Raw genomic sequence first — 15,867 nt, 5'->3', positions numbered from 1 at the left:
TTTTAAATGCAAACCTATATTTCTAGAGAATATTTACAATATAAATGAATGAAAGCTTATATGGCAAAATACTTCAAAAATGTAGCCATATATAAGCTGTAATACATAATTTTGTATTGATTCATTCTATCCATATTGACGTTTATAGCCTTAGGAATGCAAGGGACTTACAATATCTGCAAAACTCAGTAGTAGTTTGGGAAACTGTATTTCAAGTGGAACTTAAAACAGTAAGGAAGTTTGGAATGTAAGACTGTGTAGAAAAAAAAGCCTTCTTCAGTGTAATTCCAAAATAATTATTTCCTGCATACTGCTAAGAATCACTTTTCAAACTTTTCAAACTGGTAATCCTCAATAATGTCCGGGCGGGGGGGGGGGGGCAGGGGCATGAGATCACAACTAGCACTAAAAATGGCAAATAAAATGTTTAATTTCAGAAACTCAGTTCACCATTTATAAATACACTAAAACATAGTAAATGCAAAAAATATTTAGGCAGAGGTACAGTATTTTAACAAAACTACATCTTTCCTAAAGATCATAGGCAACTCCCATTTCCCCAAAGAATTTCATCAATGTACAGAAATGGGAAGAGGAACCTTGAATATTAAAAACAAAACAAAACAAAACAAAAAAACAAACACAGAGCATACCGTTTACCATTTAAATGCTGGCTATTCTTAAACCTCCGTTTGAGGCTTAGAGGGTTCTACAATATTTTTATTTGCCTGATCAACAGTGTCAATTTAGGGCAATTCTAGCAAATAACATTCTAAACAGGGCACTGTTCTATAAGGAATATTTGATGTGAATCAGACTGTCAGCTACTTGCAACAGGAAATTAAAACAGAGGACATCGTACATGACTTTCAGTTCCATGGAAAACCAGGACTTTTTTACACCAAGGAGTAGTACTGGATGTTTGGATGCACTCTGTTTTAACAGAATATAGCATAATGCTGACTCCTTGTATTTCTTACAAATACATTGTATTAAATAAACAATTGGAAACAAAACTGAAAATAAACACCCCCCAAACCTTATAAATACTCAAGCTCTAATTCAGTTACAGTGTAAAAAACCTGAAGGACCACTGAATGGCAAGATTATAGGTTACTGATAACTGATCTTCCATAATACCTCTAACTTTATTCCAATACTAACTCAATAGCCACTTTTAGTTCATACATCATACTTGAATATTCTCATAACCCTTTAAGTACATTAGACCTGCAGTTAAAACCTGCTATGTAAAAAGATGGCTTCAATTCCACCTTTTATGTACAGATTTCTTGACAGCTTAAACAAATGTGTGTTTTTTCATTGTAATTAAAGCAATATTTAACTAATATACAGTACCTGGTTTATGGTTTTTACATAATTGAATAAAAAACTACATAATAGAACTGTTTACATCTTTGTTTGCCTTTCTATTCAAAAAACTGTTTTAAAACTTCATTTACAATTCTCAATTAAAACCTACATAATTTTGTGTACTAGGGACAAAGACAAGCTAATTCTAGTAAGAACTTTAAAAAAACACATATGTACAGTATCTGGCCTGAAGGACAATTAATAAGGCACATGTAGACATATAGAAAGATGAAAAATAAAACTAGAATTGGGAACTACTGTCACTGATTAGATGTCATACATGGCCCCTACTGGAGCAATTTAACAAACCAAGTTACAAATACAGTAATTATCCAGTGAGCAACAATAATTTTAGACTGGCAGCTTGTTCATTAGTTTCAATACTGGAAGTATATCAAAGGAAGATTTACTTTCAAAAAAATAAGTTTTTCAAAGTGTTCCATTGCTAGCCTTGATTGGCTAAAGCTGCTGTTTTCATTGGATGTACTGAACAATCTTTCCGATGGAACAATACTTGGAGGACAACCCAGGAATCGGACAGCCAACTTTGACAGTATTGGCCAAGATGACTTCTTAAAATTCCAGTAGGTCAGAGGATCACAGTTATGCTCAAGCACTTCTTCCTCCAAGTACAAAAGCACCATTTCTTCTGGCAATTTAGCCCTCTCTTTTGGAACTTTTGCTTTTTTCATGTCTTCCATAAGTGACCATAGATTACTGTCCCCATAAGAGTTTTTAGATGGTGAACCCATACCACACCCATTGGAAACAGGTTTCTCATCATCTGAGGTAGCACTTAATATTTCTAGCTCCCTGATTAAGTCCTGTTTATACTGTTCAGCCTCTTCTTCTGTGAATAATGAGGCCTTATAACGAGGGTCTAAAAGAGTAGCGAAAATGTACCTTGGATCATGAAGTGTAGAAGCGAGCCTACTCACCATAGCTTCTTTTAAAGACTTCAGCATGGTATCTATACCCATTGTTTCTTCAAACAGTAGTTCGATTTTCCTGTTGAGTATGTGAATCATTGGGATTACTTGGCTTAAAGTAGACATGTGTGTGCTCATCTCTCTGCTTGCAACTTCAAAAGGCTTGAGAGCATGACAGACGGACTGCATCACTTCCCACTGATCACAGCTTATTAATTCCCTGAAACTGCACTCTATGGACATTTCATCAATTGCTCTTTTCTGTTCAATGAGGCGTTCAAGCATATGGAATGATGTATTCCACTTTGATGGAACATCTTGAATTAACTGATGCTGGGGCAGGTGATACTCTTTCTGCAGCTCTGCCAGTTTCTCTCTTGCTTTTGTTGACCGATGAACACGTTCACAAATCTTTCTTGCAATACTAAGCAAGTTCTGAACCATTCTCTGGCTTTTGATAGCTTCATTGACTATGAGGTTAACTGTATGGCCAAAGCACTGCACACTTGAATGATCTCCCTCATTTAAAGTTTTTCCTATAGTCTGATTATCCGTAACAGTAATCCCAATCTGAAGCCCAATTGATGTTATCCAGGCTTCCCACCAATACTCTAGTTGCTTCTGTATGCTAATACCATTGTAGTCACAATCAATCTGTGACACATTTAGCAGAGCTGAACAATGGTAATCTTCACACTGTGGTCGAACTCTTGACTCAAACGTTACCCAATGAGCAGTAAGGGTTAGATATTCTCGGGTTTGGTTACTCATCCATATTCCAGATGTAAAATGGACTACTCCACTTTCAGCTTCTTTAAGATGTGAAACAATGATTTGTTTTACACTTTCATACATATCCGGAATTGCAGTCCTAGAAAAATAAGATGGTGAAGGCAAAGAATACTGAGGCTGCAAGTATTCAAGCAGTCGATTAAAGCCAATATTGTCTACAAAAGAATATGGCTGAAGGTCAAGTGCAATCATTTCAGCTACAAGACTTGTAATTTTTTTGGCAACAGGGTGAGTGTCAGAAAATTTATCATTGGCTTCATCAAAAGATGAAGACCTCAACAAATCTGTGCTCAGGGGCACACGACTATTTGTAGATGAGGACAATACTGGCGCTGAGGCATCTGGTTTCAGGACATTGTTATGAAATCGTTGTAAATGTCTTAGAAGGCAACTGGTACCTAGATTGGTTGGCTTTTTCCCCCGACTTATTGTACGTCCACAGTGCATACATATTACTTTAGTTGAATCTGCAGAACAAATTGAAAAATGATTCCACAGTTTTGAGGTCTTTTTGCTACTAACTGGAAAGATGACCTGACTATCATTAGTAACCATTGTGGGTAATTCAGTCAGTTTTGAAGATGAACACTCTGCAGAGGCCAGAGTTGCATAAGGAGAATTTGCTAAACTCACATCCATAAAATTTTTCTGAATACCAATGAGTTCAGGATGGCGTCTATATAAATGTCTTGTCAAACAGCTTGTGCCCACATCACCTTTCCGTTCACGATTGATCATACAATTGCAGTGTCTACACACAACTTTTAGACTATTCCCTGGGGACAAAGAAAAATGATGCCACACTTCGGACTTGAGCTTCCGCATCATCCTTTTATTCTGATGAAAAACAGCACCATGTTCAAATATTAAAGGACTTTTTTCAGGGGAAGAAACTAAGGAAGTCTCACCTATATCATCAGATGACAATAATGACGAGTCTTCCATGAGAGCATCTCCCAAAGGTAGATGTGAATTGTTTTCTTCAACCATTCTATCTGGAGAAGAACAAACAGATGCTGGTTCTTTAGCCAGTTTTCCAGGGGATGACACCGAACTCAAATCACCATCTGAAGGCAATAAAGGTGGAAGCAGAGTTGGAGGAGCCGTGTACAGTGGGGGAATGCTTGAACCACCTCCATTCTCCTGTAGAACGATAGAACGATGGGCTCTCCACATGTGCCGTATTAAGCAACTAGTTCCGAGGTCTTTACCATTCTTTCCTCTACTGAATTCATTCATGCAGTGGATGCAAACGGCTTTTGAGTTATCTAAAGGAGACAAATAAAAATGTTTCCAGACTGCAGATCTTCTTCTAGAGCCAGATGAACTCTTAGGAACTTGAACAGTTTTCTCTGCTATGTTCTCCACTGTTTCTTCACACTGGTTATTAGGAAACTGTTGAGATGACACAACAACAATTTCTTCTTTATTGCTGTTTTCCGTAAGTGACAGATCTGAGGGCATGTCTTCAGTAGAAATTACAGAAAAAGACTCCTCGGTTATTTGATCTGGTGATGGAATTTTTGAAACTGTTTTCTTAACCAGTTTTATAGGAGCTAACATGCTGGTTAGATCTCCAACGTCTGCAGACTGAGGTGGCAGTAACAATGAAGGTGAAGGAAAGGAAGATATAGTTGGGATACCTCCATTTTCTTGAATGAGTACAGTAGGATGGGCTCTTCTTACATGTCTCATGAGACAACTTGTACTTAAGTCTTTTTCATTTTTACCCCTGCTAAACTCTTTCATACAGTACATACATATTGCTTTTGTGCTGTCTCTAGGAGATATAAAAAAATGATTCCAAGCAGGTGACTTTTTTCGGGAGCTTATGCTTCTGCTTGATAGAAGGCTCTGTGTTACAGCTTCCATTGCTACGTCATAAAGAGTGCTGCTGTACTGGGAAAACAGAGATCCATAATCATCTTCATTTTCTGCAGAGACATATTTGCTTGGATTGTTATGGACAAAAGTCTTCTCTCTGTCATCTTGCTCATCACTGCTATCTGTCTGTCTTAAATCTTCTGGCTCGGGTTTGATATCCACTGTTTCTAAAGCACAATTACTATCATCTTCTGGTTCCACTTTTAAATTGTTGATTTTATCTAACACAAAGTTTCCATCAATTTGGGGGGAATCTGCCCTATTTGTATCCATAGTTGACTTTTTATTTCTGCTGTGTCTTCATACCTTAAAGTGAAGAACTGTACTCAAATTCTAACAACTAATGCAAAAAAAAAAAAGGGGGGGATATGGTAGGAACATAAGTTTGTATTTTCTACTTTGCTGTTCGAGAAGAAATGTTTTTATGTAAACTTATGGAAAATAATTTGGTTTAATGCACAGCATCTCATTCTCTCTTCCAGGATTCTGAGATTCTAAGTCATCAATTAGCTTTGATGGGTGCTGGTATTAAATGTTTCATGTTGCGGGGAGAAGTCTTGGGTTCCTTCCCGGTAAAACCATACACTCTTACAGTCTGTTCACATCATCTAGAACGAAAAAAGAAAATATGTAAGTACAGCTATTCAAGTCAGCTTTCTTCTCTGAACCAAATGATTACACTTTCTTCCATGCTTATCCATTAAATACAGATATTCTTATAAATTAACTGAAGTGCAAGAACACATCACTTTAGAAACAATTGAACAGTGCCTTGGAATTACTTTTTAGGTATTGTATTTTATAGACATAACTCTGCACAATTTGTAATGACCAAAGTCCAAAGAGTTACTTCAGGTACTCAAAAGCTTAGATATACCCAGTGGGTGTTATATATGAAAACAGAATTTAAGTAGTGTTACATCTCATGCATTCTCATCAAAAATTCTCAGTTTTAAAAGCAACTTGCTATGCAACAGGGAAAGCAGCTGTTTTGAGAAACACAAGCCAAAGTCCTGCTGGCTGCACAGTATTGTGCAGTTCTTTGAACTCAGGCTCTTATTTGTTTGTAATCCAGTTAACATAGGTCAGAGCAACACTTTTGGAGCTGCAGTCAACAGTTCTCCAGGCCCCACAGTTCTGCTGGTTTACCATCTTTATGCCCGAACAACACTTTTTAAAGATTTTAAGATTCAGCTGGTTTAAAATCTAAAATATAAAATTCACTTAAGGTGCTTCACATGATCAGACATATTTCAAAAGAAACTTTAAATCTTCCATATAACAAAATATTATATTTGCTGAAGAAACAACAGAGGAGAAAAGATAATCCATATTTTCATTATATAAAATATCATGAGTGTTATAGATACCAGGACATTCTTAATGAAGTTTCGCTTTTACAATAGAAGGGGTTGGATCCAACCAGTTTTGCTCAATGTCATCCAATTTTCCTGTTTCACTGCAGTTCCATCCAATTTGCTATTGTCCTTGCAGGCCCCCTGATCCTCAGTGTACTCTTTTTGGTTGATCAAAGGGAATTTCTCTTCCCTTTTTAACCAACTGAAAGGCTGATTGGTTGAAACCCAGCCAGTGGTACAGTATCCACAAAAACAAACAAAAAAAATACCATCCAATGTCACAGTGTTTCAGAAACAATCCTCAGTTAACAGATATCTAACTTTACATGCATGCTGAAAACATGCACCATAGACTGATCCTGGAACTTGGTAAATGTTGCCAAACTGTTTTAACTTTATGTTCTTGAAGAAGTATCTGAAGAAGTATGCATGCAGACAAAAGTTTATATGTTGAATAAAACTTAGTTGGTCTTAAAAGTGCCACTGGACTCAAGCTTTGCTCTGTTGCTTCAGACTAACACAGCTACCCACATGAAGGTATGTTCCTGAGTAAATGGATATTGAGTACAAACGATTTGAGACTTATTGCTACTAGCTTTCCACTCAAGCCAATTCTAAACTATGCATATATTTTTGATTTATTTGATGGAATCATGGCATACCGTAATTATGATTGTCTGGATCTGATGGTTCCTTAAATACACAAGTAACTTGCACTGTATAGAGGGAAGGCTTGCTAGAGATAATGGGAGATACATACCAACCTGTCATTCATCCTAGTTACCATTCATTTTGCCTGCATATACTTAGACAAGGAAAGAACAGGGCTCAACTGAGTCCACAGGATACCCCACATATGGTGTTACATCTGGAGTGGATTTAGTCATATCCGAGTTTAAGGCAGGTTAGCAAACACTGATTACGATAGAACATCATTAGCATTAGCAACAATTACTGTATTTGCTGGCGTATAAGACTACTTTCCCCCCCTGAAAAACATGGCTTCAAAGGGGGGGGGGGTTGTCCTATACGCCGAGTGCACTTCAGCTGGGATAGACATAGCTGCCCATAATAGCCTACCAATGCCCTCCCACCTCATTCTACATACCATCTAGTATCGCGCGGTATCCAGCGCAGCTGTGGCGGGTCATTAGCGTGGCTGCAGCAAGCATCAGCAGCGAGACGGGGTGCCAGCCTTTTCGGCGTGACCAGCCCATTATGCTCGGTGGGAAGCAGCAGTGCTCCGTCCTGCCCCTTGTCTACACAGAGCTCACACATGCGTACTTGTGCACTAGTGCCGGTCACAGGGAGATGCAGGGGCATGCCGGAGGCGCTGCGGTTGCGTTGTGGCCATTCAATGGTGACAAACTCTATATTTTGAGTGGAAATGTTGGGGGGGGGGCATTTTATATGCCCAGTCGTCTTATACGCTGGCAAATATGGTAACTCCTGTTCTAATAAAATGTTTAACCATTACTAAAATGGAAGGAGAAATTCAGGCACAAGAAGCCAGGGAGCACAAGTGCACAATTCTGTGATGTGGCAGTTTCTTCCCCACGCATAAGAAGAGTTATGCCTGCCCCACTTCTAAAATGGCAAAAAAGTATTTCATATGATATGCAAAATGATACCATGTTGCTGTTATCATGAAAGTAACTCACATGAAACCTGTAACTGAAGAGCATGCTTTGAAATAAGCAGCATGTGCTCACTAAGAAACAACTGTGAGTGGCAACCTCAGTGACAAAGACAAAACCTTGTCATCTAGGTACAATAGCAGAATGGGGTAGGAAAGCAAGAGAGCTTATCAATAAGCAATTTAATCACTGTTGCATGTGTATGAATTTGCATGGAAAGGAAATTTTAGTGAAATCATACATGGTTACCAGACAGAAGGTTCATCTACTCCTTATTCCTTTCTTTTAAATCTTCCTCCGTCTACGTGGCATACAGCTGGTTAAAATTTTATGATGCCACTCCCATCATTGACACAGCGCCACCCTTGCCAGTTAATTTGAAATGACTGTGGCAACAGCTCCAATTTCTGCCCACCCTGGCTTCTGGCAAGCAGCCTGGAGTGAAGGATGTATGCAAGAAAATTAGATAGGAAGTGAACGGATGCAGCCTGTCTACCTGGTATGCACTATCTTTAAATAAGGAGGCTTATGGAGAATATGGCAAGACAAAAAATGCTGAACCTCTCATCTACTTAATTCATGCCCGGAACATAGGAAGAATCATGTGGGTGGTATAGAAGAGATGGCAACACAGGAACACACCCATAAGAATGTAACGGATCTTTTCCCATGCACTTTGAAGATCCAAGGCCATTTAAATGAAGACACTAAACCAATGTGAAAGCACTAACCGTTCTAAAAACAATATAAAAGGGGGGAAATGTGTATGCTAATAAATAGCAATTCTAGAAAAGAATTCGTATTTACAATGACTTAGTGCGATACAAACTGAGCACGCCTTATTGTATAGCAATAGCTGAAACTACATTGAAAGGTTAGAAATGTTCATGACTTTTAAACTTTACTATCTCAAAAGATAGGACTTTACTATCTCAAAACAATTCTGTAGCTCAAATAGTATGATAAAATAGGTTTTCCCTCTCTTTGAATATTTAGCAAGCTAGCCAGAGTTGTAAAACTTTATTTTCCATGAAGATGCTAACTCTAATGGCATTCAGGGCAGAGTGGTAACTTGTGACAAATGAACATTCAGCAATTATACAGGAGACAGTGGGGGGGGGGGGATGTCCTTCTATTCAACAACAGGCTAAGATGAGAATAGTGTCTGCATTTTAAAAATTACACATTAAATAATTAGATACAATAAATCCCTTTTCCTTACTTTCATTTTACCCCACAACATTTGGGGTGATCTGAAATGTATTCTATGCAGTAAATATTGTTCGAATTTATACTTCACATACCTCATACCTCATAGGCTTCATCCTCCTGATGAGGTCCCACAGTAATAACTGGGTGTGGGAACTTCCACAAACTGGACTTACTGGAAAAAAAAACAGATCAGCACACTCAAGCCCTATACAAAGTCAAGTAGCACTCACATTACAGCACCTAATATATTTGGACACACCTAATATATTTGGACACATGGGAATTACAGATTTTTAGGACACTGGCACGTAAAAGTATTCATCAACATAAAACTTCTAATTCTGTACTGACTTATTCACATGGTAAAGTTTCCTGGGTTCTGAAATAATGTTGAATAGAATATTTTAAATCGCTACTTACAATTTTAAAACTATTCAGGACATTTTATACCTGATGAGCCCATTTCAAATAGAAACATGAATACAGCAGAATAAACAAGATTTGATAAGGTACATACCTATCTGATCTACTCTTTCTTGTTGGCTTCATTGCCAACAGTATCTGCAGATCTAGAAATCAGGTAATGGGGAGAGAAAAGAAAGAAATATACTGTAGGCTGTATGTTTCCATTTTGGAGCTTATAATTTTTCACCTGGTCAGTAGATCAGCTTTCAGGTGTGAATACACCAGCTATATTCCATAAAGCCACTAAATCATTTTGGTCCAATAGTACAATGCAAAATGTATTAACAGTCAATAATACCTTTTGCTGAGCTTTACCAACACTACTCATGGCCTCTCTGCAAATTTAGTATAAAACCAAGAGACCACCTAAGCCCACTGAATCAACCCACTAAGCTGCACACAGTGTCCTTGGTACAACAATTAGACACAGTTATACACAATCTCCAGCAGCATGGGCTCATTCGGGGAGGAAGCTCCCAAACTATTGGGTGCTTTCTTTCAGCAGTTTTGACAGTTTGAATACAGGGATATTCTGCTTACATGCTTAGTTCAAAATTTAAATTGCATTATATGGTTTAAACATTCATATTTAATATATCTTGCATAATGGTTTTCCTTTATCACCTTGAAACTACAGTATCATGCAATCAGTTAAGGCTTTTCAATGCATATGTCAAGTGAAGCAAGGATTCTAATCAGCATGATTGTGCTTGGACAGATGGCTCTGGTAGCTATTTCAAACTGCTGACCTGGGCCCAAAACCTACTAGAGTTAGTTGTAATCATGTCTGGTCACAAGTAGCTTACATGTAGTCATTAATAAGGCACACTGATCAGAGAGTGTTCCAAGTGTTGTGGTACTTATACCCTATGATGAACATTTACTAATAAGCAAGTACAAGTGAAAGCAAAGCAGGATGATTTAGCCTCAACTAGTCTGTTACAGCAGTTTTACTGGGATTTAATAACAACTACCTTTGGCTGGAGTAGAAGCATGTGATGTTGTACACCTGGTGTTTGTGCAAGATTAGTAGTCCAAAACTGTTACTACTTTTCTTTTCTATTCTATGTTGCTCATTATGTAGCAATGCTCAAACGAGGACATTTAAAATTAATATTCTACTTGTATTTTTATGACAGTTTATACATTCAAATTGCAAAAGTAACCTGATTGATGAACAATTATTCATGATATTGTCAAGCTACAGCAGAGACTACTCATCATTCCGTAGTAAGCCAAATTGCAGCTACAGTCACACTAGAAACATTTCAGATTCTAAAAGTCTGTTCACATTTCATGACAGATGAATTACTATAGTTCCGCAACCCCCTTTTTTCTTCTTTACTAAGTAGTATCATACATCTTACTGCACTACACAGAAGAGCTATGGCTGGACTATATACACATGCATTAGACACACATTTTCAAGTACCAAATAAGCATAACATATGGAAAAGGTGGGCCTGTCATTGATAGAGACTATAACTGGTAAATAATAGATTTAAATTCTCACTCCTTCATAAAGTCTGTTGGATTACATTGCGGCAGTAATTATGTTAACTTAAATTACCAAAGTTAAATGACATTTAATACTTGATAGACGACTGACAAATTAAATACCTACAAAAGAAGAAAAAAAGGAAAACCATCAGCTTATTCCTTCTATACATTCAATTTAATTTACACTTGACACTAAAAGATATTCTACAGTTCTACATAGTAATTATTTACCATGGGGTAAATAATTCAGTTTGAGAGACCGTTTCTGCTGTTGTCTATCCAGCAAACCAAGATAGCTTGAGCGGAAAGTAACACACACACAGTTCTGAGTGTTAAATCCAGCATAGAGACAACCTCAAGTCTGGAAGCTTTTAGAATCAGGAACCTATCAGTATTACTAATATCATAATTTTTTTGTTCTGAGTTCCTAAAACTGACAAATTTTCACTAGAAAGCTAGCAGTTTTATAAGCCCTTAGAAGATTCTCAGCTCTTTGACATTTTCTAGTTTATTTAATTATATCCTACCTTCATTATTTCCCCTGGATGGATGAAGGCTGAAAGAAGCATTTCCCCCATGGCAACACTTTATGTAGAAGACAAATGTTTAAAAGCCCCCTAATGATTCAGTCCAAACCTCAGTGACACCACACCAACACCAGGGGTTATGCTGAACCCAAAATGCTGATATACAGACAAGAAAATATTTTAAATAATGAGACCACCACTAGCAAGCATTTTACAGCAGCTCACATGTTTATTCGCACTATTTACATCTCACCTTTCTCCTCACAACAACCCTATAAAGAAAGCTAGGCTGAGACTGTGTGACTGGCACAAGATCATTTAGCAAACTTCCACAGTAAAAGGTAAAGGTAAAGGTAACCCCTGTGCAAACACTGGGTCATGTCTGATCCTTGGGGTGATGCCCTCTAGCGTTTTCATGGCAGACTCAATATGGGGTGGTTTGCCAGTGCTTTCCCCAGTCATTACCGTTTAGACAGACTCAAAATTGGATTTTACAGTTCGTAACCTAAAACTTTAACCACCACACCACGCTGGCCCTCAATCTTAAGGCTGTGGATGGGTTTAACTGGATCATACAAAATAAGACCATTGATCCATACAAATTATGTCAACTGATAACTACCACTATCACTCAGCATCGGGGCCTCTTCATCAGTCATGTTCCCTCCTCTCCCATGCACCAAAAACAATGCCTGTACAAGCATTTACATTGCTGTAGGAACACTTGCAAAGAAGTCCCTACTGCATGAAGCAGCCTTAAGTTGCCCATCTGTACAGCAGAAACAATCCCTGAAAGTACTTCCCCCACTCTGAACTGCCTGGGCTGTTAAGAAGATTATCCAAATAGGGTTTAGTACCTTTTGGTGGTGACAACAGGGGCACTATACCATTTTAAAGACAAACACATCTCAGGAGGCAACTTAAGTTATTGACAAGGCAACAGTAAACAGGAGTCTAATGGCATCGTAAACAAAATGCTATCCTAGCATAAGGTTTTCTGAACTAGAACACATTTTGACAGATACATGTAGCTGTTCTGCACAAGACTTACTCTCCTGTGTGCATCTTACCAAGTGGGCAGTAGAAACCTATGCTAAGCTAATATTAGCCTATAAAAGGTACCTAGACTTTTGTGGCAACACAGTAACCTGGATACCCCTCTGGAATTATTAAAACAGAACAGGCTGCTACAAAGTGGGGTGGTGTATGATATCTTTTTCAACCTTTCTGCAACTGGCCACCCATCATCTTTATTCCCAAATAGCTACATTTCCCAGGGTATGTGAACACATCCCACAGAAGCCCTGTTCACAACTGTCAATGTACACACGTAATTCCACATGTACATGAGTGCAGAAGAGATTCAAAGAGTATGTAAGAAACAGCCACCACACCTTCACTTTAAAATTACAAATGAAACTGGGGGTCAGAACCTGGAGAAATGTATGCTTCCATCCCACATTAGCCAGCTGTACACTTTGAATGTAACACAAGAATTATTCAATGCACTTCTAAAGTGAAAAAAGCATACGGACTACACAAGATTACACAAGTATTCAGTGCAACTTGTGAACGGGACTACAATGTGTGTGTGGGAGGATAAACAAATAAGTGAAAAATTAGAGGTTGTATATTGACTGACACGGAGCAAAGAAAGAGAACAGGAGAAAGTGCTGTGCTCCAGAGACGGCCCCCTTCAGCGAAGGTGACACGAGCGAGAAGGTAAGAGGACGCTGGACAGAACTGAAGGCCAGACAAAGCCGAATTCGTGTTTTGGTAGAGGAAGTGCGGCCCAGCACTTCCCAAGGGGGCTTCCTACAAGAGAAGTGCACAGGGAGGGACCACAGCAGCTCCATCATCCGCCGCGCCTCACGAGGGGGCTCTGATAGAACCGGGGAGGGGGTCAGCTCCTCCTCCTTCCCGGTGTCCTCGCAGACAATAAAGCTGGCGCGCGCGAGGACGCGGCCCGGGGGGGGGGGGTTAGGGCCCCGGACGCTGTTTCTTGCGCTCGCCCGACCAAAGACAGACGGCGGCCTTCAAAGCCCGGGGGGGGGGGGGGAGCGGAAGGATTTCACCTCGCGCACAACTCTGGGGAGAGAGCCTTAAAGGAGTCCGGAGCCGTCCTCTCTCACACCCCCTCGCAGCCAAATCTTTGCCTCGCCTCACCCGTCTTTGCCTTAGTCGCTGCCTCCTCCGCTGCGGCTTCGCTAGGGGGCCGGTCGCGGGTTAGAGCGAAGGCTCGAGCGGGCCCATCCCATTCATTGCCCGGGCGCTTTGTCTCCCGCTGCCGCGACGCTCAACGCGAACTCCCCCGGCTCGGCTGCCACGACAGGACTGCGCATGTGCCACACTCGGGGCAAGCAGACAAGCAAGAGGGGAGGTGGAGCTGGGGCCATGGCACGCAACCCGCGCGAGGAGGGGAGGGCGGTTGGCGGCCGGGCATGGCGTCACGCGGGTGTGTGGGAGCCTGTCGCACGGAATCTGCGTCGCTGAGTACCGCGAGCCGTCGTCAGCGGCTTAAGGAAGTGGGGGGAGACAAAAGCGGAGGGCGCGATCATAAAATGGCTGCTGCAGGGGTGCTCGCGGGCGGGAGGGGCGCGAAGGGACCTAAAATGGGACAGGAGTAAATACACGGAAAGTGTTATGTCTTAAAGGTAGTGTATGGCCTGGGCCGTCGTTTGTGTCCTGTACCAAGCACCCGGGGCCGCCTTCATGCAGGATGGAACGTCATAGGCCAACTGGCTGTGTCTAAAGCAGTACTTTGTTTTGAGCTGTCCTTCTAAAGTTGTGTTTTCATAGTCGCGGGTTAATGTTTACTTTCGTACACTGACATGCTGCCCTTGCTTGTGGACTATAAGCTTTAAGGGCCGATTCTAGCAATCGTTTTAAAAGGATTCTGATTCACAGTGCAATGCGATGTAACATTCTTGTCTAAATTAACTGAAATCCATAGGTTTAGACTGGAGAAAATCTTTATATGATTGCGCTATCCAATTATTGGTGTATTAATTTTCATATTCCGGATGTCAGCTGCAGACCCCGTAAACGGTGATCTTTTTCACTGGACATACCAGAGATTGAATCTGAAATTGTACGTATTCTGGCCCCCTTCCTCTGACTGCTTATGTAGAATTCATCTTTTGTTGCCACTTGTTTTACACCATTTCGGGGCAGTTTACATGGTTCTCCCTATTGCTATTTGATCCTCACAACTTTGTGACTTATGTTAGGCTTAGATAATCAAAGACCCAAGGAAAGAATTAAACAAGTTTCTTGACAAGTAAGGACTGCAACTCAGCCCTCCCCACTCCTGGTCCAGTCATTGCACCACATTGACAAGAACTCCCAAAATGTTCTTTGCAATCCAAAAGTAGCATTCCTCTCTTCATCTGGCCCTGTGAAAAGTGAATGAATGAGGTATTCTTGGATAAATTCTCAGGATAACCATTACATTGACATTCTAGAGTTTCTGAGCCATAAAATTTAGCCCAGCAGCTGAGTGGCCTCAGAACTTTCAATATGTCCTATTAATTTGGTTCATGAGATACATATAATCATGTTGAAGCATCTGCTGAGGGGTCTTCTTTAACTATTGTTTGTTTAAAGATTTTTACCCTGTCTTTCCATACAAATACAAAAGTTAAAACAGAAGTGTTGAGGGGGCAACTAGAAGCAATAGAAGCCTGGTGTTGTGTATCTCCACCTTCAAGGAAGAAGGTTCAGAGAATCTCACCCATCTGGTGTTTATAACATGGCAAGCTGCATCTGCTCAGACACCTGTTTCTATCTAAATATTGGGGCTCCTGACCAATATAAATATTAGAGGTCTTTCTTTAACAGTGCTAATCCTGAGAACCAAAGTGGAGTTAAAGCTGGCTGAATAGTAATTTAATTAGTGTTTCCAGAATGAATCACAATAGTATTCTATCTTATTTATTTGACTTTGAAATGCCAGAATATGGAAAGCATTTCATTGATTTGATGGTACTTACTGCCAAATAGTTCTTCATTCCCATAGAAACTTATCTGAGAATAAATACCATTGAAAATGGTAGTTGTTTGTGAATACACTTGAACAGGATCGGGCTGTAGCCTGTGGCATGTATAGTCTTACATTCAAAACAGTGATGTACAGACTTATGCATGTTCCCTTTATTAGTATTTATTGCAATGTAGAGAAGACAGCTGG

General features: G+C 39.8%; 1 protein-coding gene across 5 annotated transcripts; it reads right to left on the bottom strand.

Moving 5' to 3' along the window:
* Positions 1-412: 412 nt before the first annotated feature.
* ZBED4 (zinc finger BED-type containing 4) lies at positions 413-14,016 on the bottom strand. 5 transcript variants are annotated; one of them, XM_077338265.1, is made up of 5 exons: positions 13,845-14,009; positions 11,222-11,271; positions 9,704-9,755; positions 9,279-9,358; positions 413-5,587 (listed from the first exon to the last, which is right to left on the bottom strand). In XM_077338265.1, the coding sequence occupies exon 5, from the start codon at positions 5,250-5,252 to the stop codon at positions 1,752-1,754; it is 3,501 nt and encodes a 1,166-aa protein (XP_077194380.1). In that variant the 5' UTR covers positions 5,253-5,587; positions 9,279-9,358; positions 9,704-9,755; positions 11,222-11,271; positions 13,845-14,009; the 3' UTR covers positions 413-1,751. The 5 variants fall into 5 exon arrangements, with proteins under 5 accessions (XP_077194380.1, XP_077194383.1, XP_077194379.1 ...); XM_077338268.1 differs by having other exon boundaries at positions 9,286-9,358; XM_077338264.1 differs by lacking the exon at positions 11,222-11,271 and having other exon boundaries at positions 13,845-14,016.
* Between the last annotated feature and the right edge of the window lie 1,851 nt (positions 14,017-15,867).

This window comes from Paroedura picta, chromosome 5 (assembly GCF_049243985.1).
Source record: "Paroedura picta isolate Pp20150507F chromosome 5, Ppicta_v3.0, whole genome shotgun sequence".
NCBI lineage: Eukaryota > Metazoa > Chordata > Lepidosauria > Squamata > Gekkonidae > Paroedura > Paroedura picta.
The sequence above is the reverse complement of the archived record's forward strand: the minus strand, read 5'-3'. Positions and strand labels throughout refer to the sequence as shown.